Source organism: Magallana gigas, chromosome 3, assembly GCF_963853765.1.
Source record: "Magallana gigas chromosome 3, xbMagGiga1.1, whole genome shotgun sequence".
NCBI classification, from domain to species: Eukaryota; Metazoa; Mollusca; class Bivalvia; order Ostreida; family Ostreidae; genus Magallana; species Magallana gigas.
In genome coordinates this window covers 39,727,699-39,752,540 of record NC_088855.1, presented here as the reverse complement: position 1 = coordinate 39,752,540, position 24,842 = coordinate 39,727,699, and the positions used below count along the sequence as shown (strand labels likewise).

General features: G+C 32.1%; 1 protein-coding gene across 2 annotated transcripts; it reads left to right on the top strand.

Annotated features, from left to right (window-relative positions):
* Positions 1-7,032: 7,032 nt before the first annotated feature.
* On the top strand, positions 7,033-24,345 carry LOC136273949 (N-acetylglucosamine-1-phosphodiester alpha-N-acetylglucosaminidase-like). Of its 2 annotated transcripts, XM_066079730.1 has the most exons (5): positions 7,051-7,173; positions 7,286-7,338; positions 7,507-7,644; positions 19,883-20,018; positions 22,765-24,345. In XM_066079730.1, the coding sequence occupies exons 1-5, from the start codon at positions 7,076-7,078 to the stop codon at positions 22,952-22,954; spliced, it is 615 nt and encodes a 204-aa protein (XP_065935802.1). In that variant the 5' UTR covers positions 7,051-7,075; the 3' UTR covers positions 22,955-24,345. The 2 variants fall into 2 exon arrangements, with proteins under 2 accessions (XP_065935803.1, XP_065935802.1); XM_066079731.1 differs by lacking the exon at positions 7,286-7,338 and having other exon boundaries at positions 7,033-7,173.
* The last annotated feature ends 497 nt before the right edge of the window (positions 24,346-24,842 follow it).

Sequence of the window (24,842 nt, the reverse complement as noted above, 5' to 3'; positions counted from 1 at the left end):
ACTATAGAAACTGTTGGATCTACACTATTTTACCTATATATTCCTTTGTAATAATTCAATCCTTATTGTGGCCACACCATACTTACATGGATCATAATTTGAACAAACTTGAATCTACTCTATAAGAGACTGCTTCCACAAAAGTTTCAGCCTCTTTGGCCAAGTGATTTTTAGAAGGTTTTTGAAAAATACTAAGAAAAATTCAAGATTTCGTACTTATCTCCCTTGGGAAGAGGGCGAGGTCCTTCATTTTAACAAAGTTGAATCCCCTTTACCTAAGAATGCTTTTAATCAAGTTTGGTTGAACTCGGGTCAGTGGTTCTGGAGAAGAAGTAGAAAATGTTAAACGTTTACAGACAGAAGGACAGACGGTCACCGAGCAAAAAGTTATTAGAATAGCTTACTTGAGCTATCAGTTCAAGTTGGCTAAACAACACAAACCCAAATGCTGTGCCAGTTGTAGGGTAATAGCAAAAAATAGTCAAAGCCGCTGATATAATAAATTTACATTTTAATGTTATATTTATTATTAACTTTTTAGATTTTACTGACTCACTACAGCTTCGCCTCGCCATCTATGAGATTGATCAACCCAATATATTTCCGTAGTGAGTCAGTAACTAACTATATATATATATATATATATATATATATATATATATATAGGATATCTATACTGTGTGATTTTATATTTGCTTTATCCAACGAGTTGAAATGGTGTATATATTCGCGAGGCTTGCCGAGCGAATATAACCATTTGAACGAGTTGGATGAAGCAAATATTAAATCACACAATTATAGATGTTCTATTTATCTCATACCATTTGATTTATATTATGAAGCTTTTGAGACAGTCCCTTATGTGACCCGAATTGTTTTTTTTTCAAAGATTAAAAACGATGATGCAACGTTGAGTTATGCGGCTATTGTGACCTTGCGCAATACAATTTAGAACGTCATTCCTGAGATAAATTTAACTGTTTTAATGTAAAGTTTCACTGAAATAAACCTTAAATTTTTATTTTAGCTCTAAATAATTTTTCTTAGAGCTTATTCACTGGATTAAATGGAAATTCCGATTAGAAGACTTGAATTATCAAGTTTGTTGACATAGCCTACACGAAGTTGCGAATGCTCGTTAGATTGAATTGACTCGAACGAGGAACATTTGTTGATGTTTAATAAAACAAACACTAGGCTAGCCTTATGATTCGAAATTGAAAATAGTGAATAAGGATGCTTACTGGTGGTGGAATAAAAGTCTTATGAAACATTATTTCGGTAAGTTCTTGTATATAAACACAACCAGAGCGCTCTGTTTTCATCGCGTCGTCAGGATGAACTCCTTGATAGTTAACGTTATCTGCAGTTTTATAAACTTCACAACGCAAATTGAAAGTTGAAAGTGGGCTAAACTTATCAAAAATTTTGACAAATAAGAAAAAAGGGTCTTGTGGTTACGGTTATGATAAACTTTGCAAAAAAAGCCCCCCGGTTCCGACGCCCGTGCTACGCAGTTATGTGTTTTCCTTCATATTTGTAATTTAAATCTTTGACAATGAAAACAAATTTTATATTAATTTTTGTAGTAGATATAGTTATGTTGAAAGTACTAGCAAATCTTCGAAAATAGGTCACTGAAGCGTTGAAGCGCGGGGTTGTGTCAAAAATAGTTCGGACCGGAAGTATTTGATAAAGCATCACCCGTTTGATATAGCAAAGGTTTATCACACGGGTAATATACACCACACGTATGAGATAAATATATATATATATATATATATATATATATATATATATATATATATATATATATATATATATATATATATATATATATATAAACACAAAAAATAAGTCCAATGCTCAAACAACTTTTATCTATTTATGATTTACTGCATGACATGCCCTACTTGTGGTGACAACTATATAGGACAAACTGGAACCAAACTCACGGATAGCGTGCGCGTCCACAAGCAGCATATTAGAGACCCATCTGTGAGGAACACACCATGCATCGGCCATTTCGATATATGCGGAAAGGGAATGTTTTATATTTTCCCTTTTTATAAAGTGAAAGAAAACAATGAACAATTGCGTAAAGCTAAAGAAAATCATTTTGTTAAACTGTTGAAACCTAAGTTAAATTCTTAATACTATGTATTTTTAACATCTGCATATATATACATGTATATAAACATGTATATAATTATGTACAAGAGACACTGGACTTTTATTATTATAATTGTGTTGACTCTTTTTATGCACTGTATAATGTTTTGACGTTACTATGTTTTGACGTCAAAATCACGTCTTCAACAGTTGGTTTGTATAACGTTGCCTACCTAACGTCACGAGATTGACGTCATAATGTTCTTGTTTACTTTGTTTTGTTTTCTTGGTACCGGGGATGAATAAACACAAAAATAAGTCCTATGCTCAAACAACTTTTATCTATAGCGCTTTCGCCCTACCGGGCTCTTCAGTAGACTACTGAAGAGCCCGGTAGAGCGAAAGCGCTATAGATAAAAGTTGTTTGAGCATTGGACTTATTTTTGTGTTTATATATATATATATATAATCCAAAATGAGTGAAAGGTGATATCACACAGTATAAATAATCAAAAAAGGAAAAGAAAATGAACAGTTCCAAAGTTTCTATTCACTAGCGCTTTCTGGATTTACATCCTTCTTCAGGTGAACGTACATAAGTTATGAAATTGTTTTCCTTAGAAACGTTTACTATGACGTCATGATGTAACGAGTCTTTTCAGGGAAGGAATAGATCCATGACGTCATAATACAATAAAAAACGTTAAAGTTCGGGAAAACTGAATTAGACAAAATATGATCATAACGACATCAATAAATTTACAAATACAAAGACAGGTTAGAATAAAGATAATTATATATACAAATATTTAATGTTTGTTGAGTTTTGGGGAAAATAATTTAATAAAATAGTTCTCTTTCACAAGTCTCATGGCGGTTGAATCGGTTTTAAGTTTATGAAATGGGAATACTTCATAATTTCCCTTAGCACATCTGTCAAAATGTTCACTGCATGGGGTGTTTCTGGTACTGGGATCATTGATCTGCTGGCGATGGACGCGCATGCGGGCGGTAAGTTGTGTTCCAGTTTGGCCGATGTAATCTTCGCCACAGTGGTTACATGTAATACAGTAAAGCAGATTTTTGGATTTGCACGACAGATTTTCATTAACATAAAAAATCTTGCCACATTTAAAAGAAATCGAATCTCCTGTCTTTAGATAAGGACACGTGCCGCACCTTGAATCTCCGCATTTGGAAACAACATATTTTTCTGGTGTTGAATGAAATTTAGCTCTTGTTAACATTTTCTTCAGATTTGGTGGATGTCTTTGGCTATGGAGTAGGTCAGATTTTTTAATTAGTTGTTGAAGTTCTTGATCCCGCTCAATGATAGAAAAATTCTTTTTTGCTTCTTGAAATATATTAAAATGTTTGGGATTGTAGGTTGTAACAAAAGGAATTAAAAATGGATCTTTTTCCTTTTTTCTGGTTGTTCTGAGTATATTCTGTGGTATTTTCTTTGCTTCTTCTATGGCCGAATCTATTAGTTTTTCTGGATAATATTGAGCACTTAGATACATTTTTAATTCCATCAATCTTTGATCTTTGGTTTTTTCTTCACTAACAATAGTGCAAATTCTTCTTGATAAATTGTACGGGATATTTCTTTTGGTGTGCGTAGGGTGACAGGATTTAAAATTTAGATACTGATGAGTGTCCGTGGTTTTGTAATAAACATCTGTTGAAATTTTTGATTGGTTTTTTAAAACCATAATATCCAGAAATGAAATAGAACAGTCACTGAATTCCATGGTGAATTGAATATTTGGATTTAAAGTGTTAAGTAAACTGTGAAAATCATGAAGGTCCTTCTCGGATTCTTCCCAGAAAATGAAGCAGTCGTCTAAATATCGTTTCCAGGAATGTTTAAGGTGTTCACTAATTTTTTGGTCTAGTTCCTTTTCAACTTTTAGATACAAAATTTCCTCAAAATATCCCATTACTAAAATACTGTAGGTGGGCGCCATTTTTGTCCCCATTGCAGTGCCCTTGATTTGTTTGTAAAAATCTCCATCAAAATGAAACGTATTGTTTTCCAAAATAAACTGTATTGAATCTAAAATGAAGTCTGGTGAAAAGTCTCTCGGAATAAGCTCTGGGTGTTTTTCTATCCAAAATTTTATAGCTTGTAATCCAAAATCATGAGGAATATTTGTATATAAACTAGTAACATCAAATGTTACTAGGAGAGAATTTGGGTCTGTTGTTTCAGGAATTTTGTTGAGGAAATCCATGCTATCCCGAATGTAACTAGGGACTTTTTCACATATATTCTTAAGTAAAATGTCCACAAAGTTGCTCAGTCGATGTGTTGGGCATGATGGGCCTGCAACAATTGGTCGAAGCTTCAGATCCAAGGGTTCAGTAGTAGTAATATATGTTTGATTCTGATCTTTGATAGCGGTTTTAATATGATTACTTTTATGTATTTTAGGAAGTCCATAAAAAATGACTAGTTTTCATTTCAAAATCTGTAAGATAGTCCAGTTCCTTTTCTTTCAACAAATGTTTATGTTTTTTGCAAAGGCGTTTCAAATCTCTCATGATTTTCTTGTCGGGATTTTCTGGTAATTTTACATAATTATTACATTATTTTTTGATTATATATATATATGTATATACAGTTCCAAAGTTTCAAAAAAGAAAAAGAAAATGAACAGTTCCAAAGTTTCAAAAAAAGAAAAAGAAAATGAACAGTTCCAAAGTTATATATATATATATATATATATATATATATATATATATATATATATATATATATATATATATATATATATATATATATATATATAGTCCAACAACGATATAATAACTGACTGTCGCAGTGCAGTTGTCGGTGTGACATCATAATCATACTGTAAATTTTGACTTTGTGTAGAGAGAGGCGGATCAACCGATTTTCTAACATGGAAAATTCATTTTATAAATGAATAGAGCATGATCTTAAAACAATTATTATACCAATAAATCTTATTCATTATGCTTATTTTGATTCGACATGTGAATATTTTTAGAGCGTGTATTATTAGTGTGTTTAATGTACAAGTTCTATGTGTTTAATTGACATCGGGAAGCCTATCTAAATCTACTTTTACAGGGCATACACCTAATAGATAATTACGATCTTTTAAATATAAATAAAGGAACTGTTTAATCTATTAAAAAGTGCTGCTGCTTTGATGAAATCTATAGAATGAATTAATAAATACGTAAAATATTAAGCGAAGGTCATATAAATTCCAACAGGAGCTCGTTTCTTTTATATTTATTCTAATAAAAGATGGACTCTGTGCAAAGCAGCAGCATTTTTCAGAATTGACAAGAAGAGTAGAATTTAATTACATGTATCATTTAAAATTTTAATTCAAATAAGGGAATGCTCTTGTAATATTGAAATTTGTTTATGACCTCCATTCGGGAGAATTATCAACACATATCACGTGACTGTCAATTCAGGGGAACACACTTAGTGTCATACAAAGTAGCATATAATACTGTTTCATTTAATATCACATTTATATCATGATAATATAGCTTTACATGTTTGTAATACACTGTAGTTTGTAATAACAGATGCATCGTTTTATGAATGTTTAAATCCGCTGATATTTTCATCGTCAGCCTTAAAGGGGCATGGTAACGATTTTGGTCAAATTCTATTTTTATGTTTTTATTATTTACAATGCTTTAGAAATGCATTTCTAATGATCAAATAAAATTTGAGACTCATTCGTAGAGTTTAAGCAAGATGAAGAGCTCACAAGTCTTTGTCATGTAAACAAGGCCCGTGCCCTGTTTTTGTTTACATAGGTTCAGTTTACCAGTTAAAAAATATTTTTCCAGCTTATTTGTCTATCTATTTATTTTAAGCATAGATAAACAGTTCCTAACATATAAAACATTCGTTTTAGGTTTAAAACTGAAATTTTTACTTCAACGTTTAATATGTAAACAAACGCTTTGTTTACACAGCAATGAATTTCAAGCCCTGTTACTCGCTAATAACTCAACAAATGATACTCAAATATCTGTTGCCTATTAAAAATGCCTTTCTACAGCATTGTAAATAATAAAATCGGAAAAATAATTTTTGACCAAAATCGTGACCATGCCCCTTTAAAAAAGCATTGTTTTAACAGTGCTGCGTGTAATACCGGTGCATCGGTGGCTCAAACCCCTTTACCTATGTGTAGTAAATCTCCGTGGAGAACCAAGCATTTCGTTAAATAACAAGAAGACTAGTCTATATAAATGCAGATTTATGGTACGAATAAAAATAAAATCGGATAATTTAGAGTTATCGAACATGGATGAGGATCGGAGATCGTTAGCACACGGTAAATTGTCTAATGCGGCAAAAGTTGGTTCTAAATAAATCGCTTCATTTCATATTGACTTGCATGTTATCTTTTTACATTCACGTATATTGAATATTCACAACAAAACCACTTAAGTATTTTTTTTCATTTTTAAACATCGTTGTTTATTTGCATAAATATTTTGGCAGTTTTTCAGTACTTGTAATAATGTCCAATTTACGTCTCTTTTGCAGATAATCGTAAGTTTCCTCTTAAAAAGGGTTTTGTCTGTTAAAGATTTCATTTCAATAACAGAATTCAATAAATTTTCGTCGTCAACTCTTACAAAATGTTCAATTCTAATACAATATTTTATAATCTTGATTACGGCACCAATTTTCATTTTCACTTTCATTTGTAAAATAGTTAGTGCATAACAAAATACAAAAGAAATTTAAACTGTAAGTGAACTAATAATTAAGGAGAGAGAGAGAGAGAGAGAGAGAGAGAGAGAGAGAGAGAGAGAGAGAGAGAGAGAGAGAGAGAGAGAGAGAAAAGAATGGCAAAAAACAAGGAAGTTCACTATCATGTGATTTTTTAATGAAATTCTTCCGCTTAGCAACTTATCAGTCATAAAGCATTAGCACTACCAACTGTGCCAAATGACAGATTTTTGGATTTTACTTTTTCTTGCTCACTGTTGCATCGATTGTAAGGGATATTTAAATCCTATTGACCCGCAGTGCGATACTCATGGAGGGTAAGACAAAGTTATTTCTTGTTTAGAAATAAATGGTCTACAAAATCCTTTAATATGTTGACTTTTAAAATGAAAACACATTTTTTCATTAATTTTATATTTTGTTTTCAAGAAAAGAAAAAAAATGTTGTGCCGACTATAGAACAATCGGAGATAAATGTCATGGTTGGTTACTATTAGTTTTATGTTTCAAGTGTGTATCGTTGTTATATGCACATGTACGAGAAGATTATTACTGATTTAAAAGGTGAAGATATGCATAACAAAGATAACTATGTGTTTTAAAAATTGTTATCTTTTGATAAAGTGGTGTTTGGCGTTTTTCTTTATTAGCATGCTATAACTCCTTTGGTCCGGAATGTGTTAGACCGTGTCCTCTAGGATTTCATGGAATACAATGCTCAGAGAAATGTCGGTGTGACATTTGCAACGCCTCAACCGGGGAATGCTCAAAGAAGACAACTACAACAGGTTGTATTTAAATACAGAGTTATATATTCAAAGAAGTTGTTGCAAAAAAGAAAGATTATTCCCTATATGGGAAGGAGAATTGAATATTCGCATTTCTAAAGATAGACACATAATGTAGACGACTATATTTACACAGCGGGTATGTTCCGTATGTAGGCAAAATAGATGCACACACATTTTATGCACTTTTCTATCGAACACAGCAACCACCACTTGATTTTCGTTAATACGGTTAGGAAGATGGCATTATATTCTCTATTTTGGTGTTAAGGATGACGTTTACTCAGAATGGAAAAAAATTCCACTGATGATAATGAAAAAGCAACTATTGTGTGTTATTGACCTTACATGGTAGTGTTGTTCTTTACTTTCAAAAACGTAGGTCAATGACCTACTTTTTGAGTTAATGGCCATTGAATATTTTTTGAAAATTTAAGAAAAATCCATAAAAATTTTACACTATGATTGAGATTTTCTTAATTGTGAAAATAATACAATTTGCTTAACTCTTTAAAAAATGAAATACAGTTTATGAATGGCAGTGACTTTAAATAGATACAAAGCATTAAGTTTTTATTCACATTTTTTAATAGATATTCTAGTCCGAATTTCCTCTATCAGTTTTCAAATTACTACCCATTTTTGATTCAATATAACAAAAAACTGAATGATGATAATGCTAAAGCATTTATAGTATTAAACTAAGTATATTGACCTTTCTCTGCTGGCATAAAATTTATATGAGGTCAATGATCAAAATTTTGAGATATGGTGTCTTTTATCATTTTTAAGCGTTTTTCAATATGTTTGTAGTGTGTGCCATACAATTATCTTAACGAAAAAGCAAGATAAAACCAACAGAAAATATGCAAAATTATGTTGACTAACAAATAAAATCTTAACTTTTAATATTATAGAACTACCAAAAATATTTTAGTGGAAAACAAAATTTGAAAAATTTAGTCCGAATTTCCTCTGTTTTGCTAAAAGTCAAACTTTGTCAGAGCCTAATTCCATAATTTAATACAATTATCGGTTGTTATGTCAATAATAATTCATTTAATAAATACATTTTGTATTTAAAACCAATTTTACTCATAAAATTGAACTTTTTGACAATCCGGATTAATTTGATTTCTAATGTCCAGCGTGTTAAAAATACCATTCTTTGGAACAACTTGAATAGATCTTACTCTGGCTCTTCAAAACCGTCAGATATGTAATTATTATCATCGCATGATTTGTAACTATAGAGTTACAATCTTTTAATATCAAATTGAATTCTATGTAAGAATCAAAGACTAATAAGAGTAACGCATAGTCACCAATTTACCTTATATTTAATACATGGACACATCATGGTGTAAAAAGCAAATAGACACTAAAAGTGGGTTGCTTGGGGTAACCGTTGCCATGGTAACTGAGGCTAAAGATTGAAAAATAGCAAATCTGACCTACTTTGAAGCCATTATATTAGTAGGTTTTGCCAACTAAAGTAAACTATCAAAGACATAAAACAGCCTTTGTCCTATTTTTAATTCTTATATTATATAAGAAAATTGATGAAGAAACCCATACTTTTAAAATGTTACCATAAAAACAATTTTTTTAATCAATTTTTTTGCAGGTTTTTTTCTTATAAGCAGAAACGAGAAACTATTGAATTTTCACATCCTTATCAATGTCCATGCAATTAATATTTTATTTGAAAATTGACATCCATTGCTATGGTAACAATGCCAGAAAATAATGAGGAAATGAAGGTGATTTTGGTATGCTTTAATTTCTGATTTTGGAATTTTTAGTTGTTGTTTAAGTTGGAACTTGTAAAAATATATCTAAAGTTTTATAATATGATACCACAAAAAGCTTTGCTATGGAAATTTAAGTTGGAAGAAAATCGCACAGAAATTATCACTTTTGAAAACTCTCAATGTCATTAAAGTTTAGAGCATACTTAATTTTTTAATCTTACCAATTGATTTTATATATTTATTAATTTTATGAATAATATCCATTCAAAAATGACTGGTATTATAATTTACCTTATTTTTTAGCTTGTTAACATAGCAACGATTCTCAATATTTTATATTTGAATTCTTAATTGCACAAGCACAATAGCGTTTACAAAAAATCCATGATGAGCACTTTTTATTAAAATCAAATAAAGAGAAATATTTCTAAAGCGACAAACCGACTTGAAAAAAATTTCCGATCGGGTTCGGTATTTTTGTACTACTCATGAATGTATAAACTTTCGGAAAATTACAAAGTTCTCCATGAAATTAATCTAATTGTTTCATTAAAATGAATAATTACGTATAACCTATATCATATTTACATCTCAACGTGTTACGGGGTTCAGCCTTCTATACTATTATGCATGCGTGTGTACTGTAAACAAAACACATGCAGGTCTCGCGAAGATTCTCCTGGACATGTTTGTTGATAAAAATACGTTGTATATTTGTGTTTATCATAGGAGTTGCTACAACCTACGTTCATTTACAAATCATCGAGTAAGTGACGATGTGTTCCGTTTAGAGAGTCCCTTTAACCTCGTTTACCATGATGACCGAAGTTGGACGAGGATCTTGTAGTTTTCAGCATGTGTCAATTACTGTCAATCAAAGCCCACGGGGTACAAATAAACGATATAAGATTATTCCGGTTTGTACGACCCTTAAATTTCCGTAAGTTCATAATTACGTTAATTAGGTATGTGAAAGGACTCTTTGTGTATTTCAACTATTACAATCAACGTTATTTCATATTTCCGAACGGTACAATGGGTAAATCTGAAGTTATTCACATATTATTTTAGCTGTCCTGTCTCTTTAAAATTCTGTTTAGTAAACGTGGAAATGCTTTAAACCTTTGCCTTTCTCCATGAATATTTTTCGTTCTTTTAAAAAAACCCAAAAACAACTATTTTTGATAATACATTCTACCCTGGAAACCCCTCACAATATGTTTTCAAATAAACATTAAAATGTTATTTTTACATCTTTACCCTTTGTTACCAACAAATAAATGGTGTATGGCTTTTTACTTAAATCTGTGACTATGCGTGGCCACCGAAGTTTGATTCTTACATAGAATTGATCTTAAAAATCAGATATGCAAGATTGAACTGCAAGCACTGTTCAAAATGCAGCAGCAGTTTTAAGATATTACATGTAGTACGAAATTACTGGAAGTGATAAATTATTAGGACTCGATTTTTTATCTACATTGTAAAATATTTGTTTTTATATAATATTATACGATAACGTAAAAAGAGCACTATTTAGTTTACAATTGAACATATGAATGATTATCATTAAAAAAAGCTATATCAGCAATCTGATTGAAAATAGATCTAAGATCTGCTCACGTATGATCGCTACACTAAGTGAGCGGATCGAAGATCTAATTTTAATTAGATTGGCTATGTCAGATAGTGACTGTCCAAATTTAGATAAAATCAAACTGAAATATGTGTCGACTGATAAAATCAAACTGAAATGTAAAACATAAGTACATTTGACCTTCTTTTAGATACATCAATTGTCTCATCGGGTGCCATCGACGTTGATGGTATGTTTTGGAACGATTTTATAAAAGTCATCAAGTACATGTATATACAGTTCATTTTTGTTTATAATTAGCGTACCAAATGAAATAATGAATCCTATTAACGTCAAAAATCACCCCCCCCCCCCCCTATAATTTGCAAAGGAATCAAATTAAAGGGGCAGGGTCATGATTTTGGTCAAAAACTTTTTGTTCTTCCGATTTTAATGTTTATAATGCTTCAGTAAGGCATTTTTAATTGGCAACCAAGATTTGAGTGTCATTTGTTGAGTTATAAGCGAGTTACAGAGCTTAAAATTCCTCGCTATGTAAACAAAGCTTTTGTTTACATTTTAAATGTTGAAGTAAAAATTCCAGTTTTAGACCTAAAATGAATGTGTTTGTGGTTAGAAACTGTTTATTTTTGCTTATGCTTATACTTATTTGTGATGGACTATAAAAGCAAAGTTGTTGATCGTAACAATATTCATCAAAAAATCATTGCCACGCCCATTTATTACGTAATTAGGGATGGATTTTTAGGGGCCAAAGTACATAAACTTTGACGCATTATATCTAGAGAAGGAGACAAGAGATCTCACAAACGGAGACGACTTGAACTACCGAACTTTGTGGAATGATAGCCCTATGTATGTATCTGTGTTTACATTATTTTGTTTGATTCGTCGTAACTTCCGGTCGTCACCGGAAGCACTTAAAATATTATTTCCGTTATTTTATTTATTTTACAAGGAATGAACAGGTCAGTATAAAATCTTATCTATGTTAACTAAGCAAACATATTCTACTTAGGTGAGTTATATCAAATATCTTAGGTAGCTTTCCTTTTGAACAAATTTGATACATGCGTGATTTTTAGTCACAGTAAGTAATTGAAACACGACCCTTTTATGAATAATAGCCAATTGATTGAAAATCTGTTAAATGGGTTTTATATTGTCAACCGTCACTTCCAGTACTCACCGGAAGGGTTCAAACAATTCATGTTTTTAACAAGTTTAACAGACTTTCTTAGGTGTTTCATCTAGCCTGACAAACAGTGATGTACACTAGGCAAATGTACAAGAAATACCATCTTTTATTTCCATCAATGATTTCTGTTCGTCCGTTTCCGGTCCCGACACAAAAACCTTGTTTAAAAAGATTTCAGATTTGGCAGAGAGTATCGATGTTTCGTCGTATCATAAAAAATACAAATCAGACGAAAACGAATTTTGAATCAAGTTTTTCATACGTTTTTATCTGTATCTTTTTATCAGTTGATATTTTGTTAAGACATGTAGAACAAAAGTGGTAAAACCTTAAAAGTTCTTTCCAACAAAATCAAGAACAAGGGGCTGGCCCTTTTTTTTAGGGACCAAGACACTTGTAAACTCTATTACAAATCACTTAAAAACGATAACGATTTTGTAATGCATTATAGAAGCAATGTTGTTGATCGTATCAATATCTATCAGAAAAAAATCATTGCCACGCCCAGTTATTACGTAATTAGGGATTTTTAAGGGGCCAAACTACTTAATCTTTGACGCAATATATTACGAAAAGGAGACATATTTTGTTAAGCATTGTAGAAGAGATAATGTTTGCATTGATGATTCTAATATAATCGATTCCATTAATCAAAACACCAATGTCTGTCCCCATTTATGATGTAGAGGGTTGGCCCCTAAAACATTCAATCATTTGTATCTCAAAAATGAACAACAATTTTAGATAGGTGAACAAAAAAGAACAGAAAATGTTAGTATTTGTGAGATCTTTTGAATAAACTCAAGAAAAAGGGGCTGGCCCCTTGAATTAGAGGCCAAGAGACTCGTAAAGTCTACACTTATCTTAAAAACGATCAAGATTTTGTATTGCATTATAGAAGCAAAGTTGTTGATTGTAACAATATTAGTTTGGAAATCTGATTGCCACACCCATTGACGACGTAATTAGGGATTTTAGGGGACTAAAATCATAAATCTTTAATGTGCTGTATCTGAAAATAACAAAACACTTGGTTAAGCATTTAAAAGAACTGTAAACATTATCTGAAAGGGAGGGGTTGAGGGGAAATTCTGAAATTCCATTGAAATTTTAATCGTATCGTTTAAAAGATTGAACGGAAGACCTACTCGTAACGAGATTGTTATTTAGTTATCATAATTAAGGTCTTCCGGATGAGGAAACGGAAGACCATATTGTTTTCGTACTGTTTATTACATGTATTATTTTTCCCCAAATATTGTGCACGCGATTTCTCAAAAACTTCTCAACCGATCTCGACAATTTTTTCACAGATTATGGGACATTATCTGAATTTTATATGTTTTTGAATTTTTGTCGTCTTCACTTCCGGTCCGGATTAACGGTCGATTTTGTAATATTTTACGACCAATTTTGTGCAGAGCTGATCTCAGAAACTATTAGAGATATGACTTTGAAATTTTCAGGATAGGTAGACCATGGTTTGAAGTTGTGCACTTTATAGTTATTTTGCACCAGTGGCGCAATTCCTTGAAGCTCGCTAAGGCACGAAAATGGGGTTCAGGTTTCGAATCAAAATTTTCATACGTTTTGATCAGTATCTTTTTATCAGTTGATATTTTGTTAAGTCATATAGAACAAAAGTAGTAGAGCATCAAAAGTTTTATCCAATAAAATAAAAAAAGGGGGCTGGACCCTTTAATTAGGGATTAAGAGACTCGTAAAGCTTATTACGAATAACTTAAAAACGATAAATATTTTGTTATGCATTATAGAATCAAATTTGTTGATTGCTACAATATCTGTTTGAAAAAGTCACGTCAGGCCCATGTTTGACGTAATTAGAGATTTTTATTCAATATCTTAAACTTTTTTTTTGGGGGGGGGGGGGTTATTTGGGAAATCGTATCGATATTTCATGGTATCATTTAAAATAAAAAAAAAATCGGACGCACGACTTACTCGTTACTTGTAAAGAGATCGTATGTAGGTATTATTTTTTTCCCACAAATTTTGTGCACGCGAGTTCTCAAAAACTATTTCACCGATTTCAGTCATTTTTTCACAGAAGATGGGACATGATTTTCATACTTCATACAGTTTTGAGATTTTTTTCTGTCGTCACTTCCGGTACCGATTTATCGGCTATTTTGTACATTTTTACGACCAATTTTGTGCAGAGCTGATCTCAGAAACTGTCAAAGATATGACTATGAAATTTTCAGGATAGGAAGTCTATAGTTTGAAGTTGTGCACTATTATGTTTTTTTTACGCTAGTGGCGCCATTTCTTGAAACTTGCCTAGGCACGAAAGTTGGTACGATTTTTTATTCAAAACTTTTATACGTTTTGATCTGTATCTTTTTATTAGTTGATATTTTGTTTAAACATACATAACAAAAATGGTAGCGAATCAAAAGTTCTTCCCAACAAAATCAACAAAAGGGTCTTGCTTCCTTTTTTAGGGGTCCGGGCACTCTATTAAACTCTTTTACAAATAACTTAAAAATGATAAAGATTTTGTAATGCATTACAGAAGCAAAGTCATTGATCGTAACAATGTCTATCAGTAAAAACAAAATTATTTCCACGCCCATTTATAACGTAATTAGGGATTTTTAGGGGCCAAAGTACTTAAACTTTGACGCAATTTATCTAGAGTAGGAGACATATTTTGATAAGCATTGTAAAAGAGAAAATCTCTGTATTGATAATACTAATCGATTCCACTGATTGAAACACCAATATATATATATACCGGTATGTCCCAATTAAGGATCTAAAGGGCTGGCCCCTTAACTATTCAACCATTTGTATTTAAAAAATGATCAACAATTATAATAGGTATAAGAACAAAAAATGTTAGTAATCGTTAGACGTTTTGAATGAACTAAAAAAGGGGCTGCCCCTTAAATTAGGCGCCAAGACACTCGTAAAATCTCTTACACATAACTTAAAAACGATCCAGACTTTGTAATGCATTATAGAAGCAAAATTGTTGATCGTAACAATATCAGTTTGTAAAACTCATTGCCACACCCATTGATGACCTTTTTCGGGAATTTAGGGGACTAAAATCTTAAATTTTTAATGTGCTGTATGTGAAAAAGCAAAACACTTTGCTAAGCATTGTAAGGATCTTGACAATCGTATAAATTATCTAAAAGGAAGGTGTTGAGGGGGAATTCTGAAATTTCATTAATATTCTTATCGTATAGTTTAAAAAAATTGAACGGAAGACCTACTCGTTACTCGTAACGAGGTCGTATCTAATTAAGGTCTTCCGTTTCCAACGGAAGACCTTCTTGTTATTGCTTTGTTTCTTTTTCACTATTATTAAGGTCTTCCGTTTCCAACGGAAGACCTTCTTGTTATTGCTTTCGTTTTCACTATTATTATTATTGTTTTTTTTTCTGTCACGTTTTCTCAAAAATGTTTCAGCTGATTTTCATGAAATTTTCAGATCTTACTCATGACAAAATTTGTAAGAAAAGAACATGGGATTTGGTCGTCACTTCCGGTACCGAGATATTAAAGATTTTATGTTTTTGCTTGTTCACGATTTTTCTCAAAAAGTATTTAAGATAGAACCTTCAAATTTTCAGAGATGGTAGAGAGTAAACGGCCGCAGTGCCCTTCGCATATCCAAACGTCCGCCGTCACTTCCGGTTGTCACTGGAAGGGAATGCAAACCCTAATTTTTCACTTTTTTGGACTTGAAATTTATTTATGTTTTAATTCGATAGAGACGCTTAAAACACTTCAGAATATGAAATTTGTTTTAAAATCGATCCAAGCATTCCCGAGATTTTGAGCTCAAAAGTTCTGAAGCGAGGGTCCGCGTACATCAGTCGTTAGAGTGTTGGACTTGTGCCCAGGCGACCCGGGTTCCGTCCCCGAGTGCCGATTATTTTTTCTTCCCTAATTGCGTGGACCCTGAGGTCCACGCAGGAAATATATAAGCGAGGTTAAACCGGATGCTATGGGAAAAATTCATCCTGCGCATGAGCTAGCCTGGTTCCTGTGCGTAATGGGTAGCTCAGGGAACCAGGCTAGCACACGTTTATCTGAATCGGGATTCCGTGACATATGCACACATAAGTTCAAAGGCGCTGTAATTGCAAAGTTGTCGGTAAACAGTACAGAAACAAAGTATTCCTTTCAAAGAAATGATTGGCATGTGATATTAACTATCAGTATTATGAAATAAGTTAATGTTATGCCGAAACTACAACATGCATCAAATAGCATAATTTGCAATGATTTGTTGTTTTCCGAATAAACATGTAACTTAACTTTACTTTTATAGTAGGCGAGGCTAGAGAACTTCCCGATTAAATTTTTAAGCATTTAAGTATGATTGAATAATTATGTCACTGTATAAAAGTTTATGTCTCAAGAAAAATGCATCAAAATATGAAATTTTTAATTTGCACAAAGCTGTCACTGCATAGATAACAAAGTAGTGCGAATCGTAATGTGTGCGCAAATAGTAGAATTCACCGAATGCCTGATACTATTTATGCAAACCTTATTCATAGATAGATCATAATTATTTTAGAAGTATGAATCATTTAAATTCTGAGATAAAAAGTCGGGGCTATACATACATGTATACGTAATGCAACGTACAAATTTAGTGGTTAAAAGCAGAGGGCTAGAGTCGGTGGAATCTCTGATAATCTTAAGGCTTTCACGTTTTCGTTGGAAACACATGCAAATGGTCCACGTATTGTAGTCCTTTTTTAAAGGACAGCAACTTGTTCTGTTTTCTTTAACGATTTTATCTTTAAAATAGTGATTTTTATTGTTTTCCGTTTCATTTTTATCATAAATAAAAATAATAACAGCTTTTTTAGTACAAATAAAGTTCTCGTTTCTGTCAGCAGTTTGCTTAATTCAGACGCTCGACGCATCGCCGGCATCAAAGACATGCCGCCGAACCGCCCCTGCAGTACGACCGCATTAGAGTTCACTGGGTCGCTTTGCCGGCATTAAAGAAATGCCGCCATCTCCATGATTGTATGCACACAACATTTAGCAATGCAAAAACGTTATTCTACATGGCTTTAAAAGGAGGACTGATTAGTATTTATTCACATAATTATATAGAAACACGCATGCATGTATACATGCGTTTATTGACATAATTATGTTGCTTTAGCTTGTATATTGATTTCCTGAACACTATAAAACACTATGAAATTTCTCTCTCTCTCTCTCTCTCTCTCTCTCTCTCTCTCTCTCTCTCTAATTATAGTTAGATAAACAATGAACGTGCACATCCGTATAAATTAGCCTAGCGAAAATTTTCATCTGGATATAATATATGTATTAATTTATTAAATCGGAATTTGAATTATTTATTCTCCCCTGGGAATAAACCCGTTTCAAAATCGCCCCCACTTGGTTTCAGACTTATGACGAGTCATCGGACAATATGCTTTGCCCTGCGTATGATCTCTCTCGGATGGGGATCCGATTACTATTGATGAAATAAAATGACTATTATTGATGAAATAAAATGTTTTTCTATTAACTTATACAGCAAATTAACATTGCTGAGGTGGATTGAAAATTCGCTTCTTATAACAACATTTTCAATCCAGTCTTTTCTCAGACGTCCGCGTCAATTTGTTCCCGCCCATTTGAAATGTTTTGACTGTATCAGGTGACGTTAGCTGTATATTTCCAATCTTGTCAGTTAATGTTCTGCGGTCTTTGTTTTGTATCCTTGCTGGTGAGGAAGATGTATTTTTATATGCTTATGACCGCCAGTTTACAAAATTAACATATTAATTATATGAAATTCATGCACTTTTTTAAAAATCAGGTTCAGCATGTAAAATTTAGATTTTTCATCTTCTAGATGAGAAAAATGTCGTAAAGAACATATCATTATCTTGTGATCCTAACATTAAAAAACGATGAAAATTAGTAAATTAGAAAACATTAAATAAATTTAACGACCTGATGCATTCTTCTTCATGTTCCTAATGTTAATGCTATACATATATTAGAAAAGTAATTATTAAAGAAAAAACTGAAAGATTTTGAGAAAGATTTTAATATTTTAAATCAATGGTACAGTGGCGTACAGTGGGGTACAGTGCTGGTCAGTTCTCTGTACAGTGCCATACAGTGAGGGTACAGTGCTTCATTAAGACTGTATAGTGGGGTACAGTGGTAGTCAGTCAAAGGTACAGTGAGGTATAGTTAATGTACAGTAAATTTCAGGCAATGTAAGTCAATTTTTGGGAATATTATTGAATTTTAAATTCAGTAATCTTACTGCCTACTTCTCTCGCTCTCTGTATCAACATTTCAGTGATGATTGTTATTCTTCAGCTGCAGTGCATTTCGCAAATCCGAACGTCCGCCGTCACTTCCGGTCGGCACCGGAAGAAAGTAGAAACATTTATTTTTCATTATTTCTTGTTTTTAAATATTTTTTCTGCCATATTACAATGCAGACGCTTTAATAAATGCAGAATATGTATTTTTGTTCAAAAATCGATCCACATTAGAATAGTAGACTTTTGTCCAAGCGGCATGGGTTCAATCCCCGAGTGCCGACTCTTTTTTCTTCCTTAATTGTGCTTCGATTCAAAATTTGTCTCTGAAATAATGGACTTTAATTATTTTTGTTTGAATTCTATCAAAAATCACAGTAACATCGCCTTTTTCTAATATGAAGATATCTGAAATCCTTAGAGAGGCTTACTGGAATTTGAGAAAGTGTTGAGAAAAAAAAAATGTCCTGATAGCCCTTTTAAGGTGTTTTCAAACGGAAGACCTCTTGTTGCTCGCAACGAGCGTCTAGGTATTATTATTTTTTTCAACAAATTTTGTGCACACGGTTTCTCAAAAACTATTCGACTGATTTCAGCTATTTTTTTTTTTTACAGAAGATGGGACTTGATGTAATCTTAATACATTTTTGAGATTTTTCCTGTTGTCACCTCCGGTACCGATTTATCGGCCATTTTGTACATTTTGACAACCTATTTTGTGCAGAGCTGATCTCAGAAACTATCAGAGAAATAACTATGACATTTTCAGGATGGGTAGTCTATAGTTTGAAGTTTTGGACTATTATGTTGTTTTACGCCAGTGGCGCCATTTCTTGTAGCTCGCCTAGCACGAAAATTGGGTACACATTTTTATTCAAAACTTTCATACGTTTTGATCTGTATCTTTTTATCAGTTGATATTTTGTTAAAACATATATAACAAAAGTGGTAGAGAATTAAAAGTTCTTTCCAACAAAATCTCGAACAAGGGGCTGGCTAATTTGATTAGGGGCCAAGACACTGGTAAACTCTATTACAAATAACTTAAAAATGATAACGATTTTGCAATGCATTATAGAAGCAAAGTTGTTGATTGTAACAATATTAATCGGGAAAAATCGTTGCCATGCCCATTTACGACGAAAAGTAACCCCCATGTTCAAACTTACGCATTTATAATTATACATAATAAAACATCCTATAATTATATTGCAGCGAACCGTACAGATTGTTGACAAGCAATTAAAACTCCCCACATTTTTTACATCCACTATACTAGCATGATTTAAGCTTCATCTGTCGCCCAAAAACAATACATAAAAGACTTATATTTGAAAATCGTATAAAAACCTGTGTATCTGCGGCCAAATACTTATGTTGTCAATTTTTTTTTCAGAAAACAGGGCCAAGGATTTTTTCCGGTATGAAAGAAGCCGATCTGGAGAAATATTATGGCTGCCTATTTTGCTGGGAGTATTTGCAAGCGTGGGATCTTTAGCTGCTGTGCTGTTTTTTATGAATCTGAGAGAAAGGTAAAAATAATTCTTACTTTACGATATACTCTTAGTATATAATCATGTGCAAACACATAATAAAAATAAATCAAGAAATACCGAGTTTATTTTTAAAGCGTAATTTTAAGGGATGTAATTTCATATGGCAAAAAGAATTCGAAGAAAGTCCGCAACCACTTGGTTTTAGTAGCAGGGAAGCTACAAAACTTTATTCGGAGAAATATTACACTGCCTTTTCTTTTTTCTTCTTCTTTTTTTTTTGTCTTGTTCCATTTTTTCCTCGTCTCGAATCCTATTGGAACCCAATGATTGAGCGTAGCACAAACCCAATCATTTTAAACGTTAACGCATAACGATATTAAGCAACAAAGTCGAACTTTGTTAAAGTAACGAGATGTGATCAGATGTCAGCGGAATGTTTTTAGAGATCATCTTTAAATTTAGTGTTTTCTATAACTCTTTATCTATTGGTCAGTGTCCAAAGATAATGGTCACGTGATCCACGATATTTAAATGTTTTTTATTAGCGAAATACTTCATGTATTTGCTGAAATAAACCAGGGAATCTCTGATCTCCGAGTTTAATAACGTGTCCTACTATTGTGTCAAAGATTTTACTTGTATTTATTTTTTTCTTCTTCTAGATTTTAGAGTGATTTTAATCAAATTACTTTCCCAGGGTTTGAATATTATTATAGTTAGGAAATGCTTTTATTAGGTTCAGGTGTTAATTAATCTCAATTACTCTATCTAAGTTCATGATAGTAAAAATGTCAAATGTCTTAAAATTTAAGATAATTGAATTTCCTCACTTGTGATCTTTACACCGCAAGAATCACTTACAGGCATTAAATAGTTCAAAGGGGATTAATTAGCTATGTAATTTACTTAGGGATTAACTCAGGTGTTATGTTACATAATTTTTGTTTTATTTATTGTTGAAATTCTTTTGTACATTAGTCGGAATTGAACAGCCGTCCCGATATCACCGATCCGTATCAAAATTACTCTCAGATCCTTGTAGTTAATAAACGTTGAAACGTTGATTAGACTTTGCTCGGTTATTTTGACCATAGAGACGGCTACCACCATAGTGTCGATCGGGTCATAATACAGCCAGGTGTCGATCGAGTTGTACAGTGGTTCTTACTGGTGGTGCTACTCTAATCGGTGACTCGAGACCCGAATAAAGAAACATCGTTTATCGATTAGCGCTTCTTTGTGTTTAAGTTCAGACGACACGTTCCTAAAGCATCTTTTTTGTATCTCCTCGTAATAAAGAGTTCCAATAAAAATTATTATTTTTATAATGATTTTTTAAATCATTAAAATTTACTTGTACATGGATATATGCCTAGAAGGCCGAGTGGTTAGAGCCATGGCCGCTCTCTGCCAGAAGCGTAGGTTCTAGAGGTTGTGAGCTCAAAGCCCGGCCCAACATAGTGAATTTCGCTGTGCTGTATTATTTGTTTATTTTTATATCAGCAATTCAAATCATTATGTATTTTCAAGAAGATTATATAGGAAATTGCATTCTCTAGTATTTTGCAGAAATGCCTGGTAAGGTATTCTAATTTTTTGCAAGAAAGCTTGTCAGATTAGTAGTAAACCATTAACAAATTCCTGGAAAATGTTATATAAAATTTAGGAACGTGTCGTCTGACCTTAATTTCCGATTTAAACAAAGATATATATATATAAATATATATATATATATATATATATATATATATATATATATATATATATATATATATATATATATAAAATAAACACCGACTGATGAAGACCGGTCACACGGTCGAAATATTTTGAAACAGTGTTTTAAAGTTTTTTATTATTAATTGAAAAAGAGACTTTGGATATATATAATTATGCCAGTTTTAATTCAAATACCATGATTTTTAATTTAAAAAAAACGGTTATATCGATTTGTTAATTCATTATCGTTTAGGATACACAAGTATACAATTTAAGTAATAAGTGGCGAACGGATATTTTTTGTACCTATCAATTTTGCATGAATGGCAGCCAGAAAATCCTGGCAGATGAGCTGGTCTAATACTTCAAAATGGCGACCGTGACGAATTAAATCTTGTTAATAATTTATTATAAATGAAGATTTTTGTTATGAAAAGAAATATAATTTTTAACTTCAGGCGACTGTTTTTGTGTTCAATAAAAACTCTTTTTATTCTGAATATATTAATGAAAAGCAAATTCTTTGTCGTACATTTCTTTTAAACCGTAAAATATAGATCCTCTCCCTTTACTAAAAATATATGTAAAGCAGAAGCTCAAGTCTTGGTACCGGTGATTACAAAGTTTAAATTTATTCCGGTTTAAACTAAAATTTTTAGGACTTACTTTTGCTAATAGAAAATAAATTAGACCCGAATGGCATAATTGAGTTTGGTACAATGTTTATAAAACCTAAAACAACAATTGTCAGTTCTCACCCCGATTTACAGGTATTATAATTAACATGAGCACAAAAAATCGAGTCCATAATTTCAGTAGTATACATGTAGATGTTATAGACAACCGAGCGAATTAGATGCTCCAATGTTCATAAAACGTTAAAATATTACACAAAAATAAACGTTTTTGCTCAGCATAAGGTTCTCATTAAGAATATTTAACACAGTTTTCAAAATTAAATCATAGAGATTTAAACATTTTCTTCTGTTCTATTTTGCAATCTGCTGCCGTCTTTAGTTTGACTATTCAAAGTGGAAATTATTTTCCATTTTCTATTCTAAAGGCGTAATACCCAGGATCCAAATACCCAAGGCCAGGAGCAGTCTAACTATGTCAAAGAATTGTACCTACCACGTGTATACGATCAACTAAGAATAGACGATAGGTCCCCTGTGTACTGTGACGTCATTGAGAGTGAAGAAGACAAAACACCAAATATCTATACAGAGTGTGTGAGATCATGCGTCCTTTAATGCGATTTCGGCGTAATAAAGCCAATGGAGAATATTTAGACTGCATGACGTGTGAACATGTACTAACATCGTGCCTGACATTTTTATGCAAATTATGATGTACCTTTCTACCAGTCTTAATATAACATTAATTTTTCGGTGTAGTGGTCTATGTATGTCATTTTTCAATTTAAATATGTTCAAAATTATCGTTATTTTTGAATTTATGTACTACGCTTTTTAAAAATTTTGTTTGGTACCAATTCTGGGGAAAACTATAGTATTTTTGAAAACTTGATATTGCTGCATGGAAATTTTAATTTAAAATATAAACATTGAGGAAGTGCAAATATTTTTAATTAATAATCCATTAATTTATCGATATACAATCGTGGGAATCTGATACTAGAGTGATGTCTTAGGAGCTTAATGCAAAGCCAGTTTCCTTGCTTTTTGTTTTTATTAATTGTTTTTATGCCAGTAACGTAAAGTTAGGATATATATCTTGATATTTTTTCCGATATTACTAAATGTGATAGATAATAACAGTTTGAAATAGTATCAAAGTATATTCTATATTCACAAAGTTTACGAATTAGTCAATATGATTAAAACATGTTAATAAATAAAGAATTCACGGAATTTTGTTTAATAAACTGGAGTTTTTCAGAGTAATTAGAATGAGTTTTTGATTGAATTATTCTTTTTGATTACTTAGTTAGTACCATAAGCCCGTCACTTGATCGCAGAAAAGCATTTTTTAAATACTACATTTCACTTCCGGTTCATTTGGTATGAATCATAAAATGAAGCAAACATTATAAAACCACCTTTGACGTAATCTTTTGTTTGTTGTCGTGCGTTAATATTTGAACATTTTCAGCTTCTTCTCTGAAACTACTAGGGTTCTCTCAACGAAATTCAGTGTGTAATATCTATAGCTGAAGTGAAATATAATTTATGAAATGCATGACCCCAACCCTAGGAGCTCTACGTTTTGGTAAAAAAAAATGGAAAAAATGGTGCAAATCGATATTTTACATTTTGGAATAAGATTTTCGTTATGTCACAAATAAGATAATTTTATTACTTTGCAATGAAAAGTTCTGAATCCCACCGGAAAAAGTTGCACTGCCCTCCCGGAAACAGTAACATTTCACAGGAAATAGTCACCCCTGCGAATGTTATTGTCATTCAAATTTTAGACCACGTGGATTTATTTGACCCTTTCAGTTTCGCAGTAAAAATCGTACCTCGTGTATAAAGTCTATTTCACAGCTGATCTAGGTTCATGTAGTCAAATATAAAATCTAGAGGTTTATTGATTTTAAACTTTATCTTCATTAATTGGTGAATAAAATGTGTTCTAGAAATAAATGTGACTATACAAAAATGAGTTTTTGTCTGCTGTTGCAACAACTAACATGCTTAAAAGAGATCCCTCCTGAGGATAAATTTCCGATCCGCGCCTGACCTAGTAATAACATCAATAGTGAAACAGACTATACCATTTTATGCAGAATGTTCCTTGAAAATGGCTCGATATACTAAGTTTTAATGCAAAACAGACACCCACTACTTTTTTTTAAAACATGGTATTGCACACCACAAGCATCAAACATGGCTATGATTTTATTAAGCAACCCCATGTTTATATTTTCAACCACTCTACACGTGGTTGAACACGAACGATAACTCTGTTCTGAATATTATCGTTTAATATAAATAACCGCTAGATGGTGAAATAAGACATACATCTTGAAAGCTTTTCCCGTTTTAACATAAATCAAAGTAGGATATGATATGAAAAACGACCAGTACTTACGTATTTTGAGAATATTATCCGAACACTTATACTTCCGCTCGAAATTTCACAGGAACTGAACAAATCTCGGTGAAGTCTCGTGAA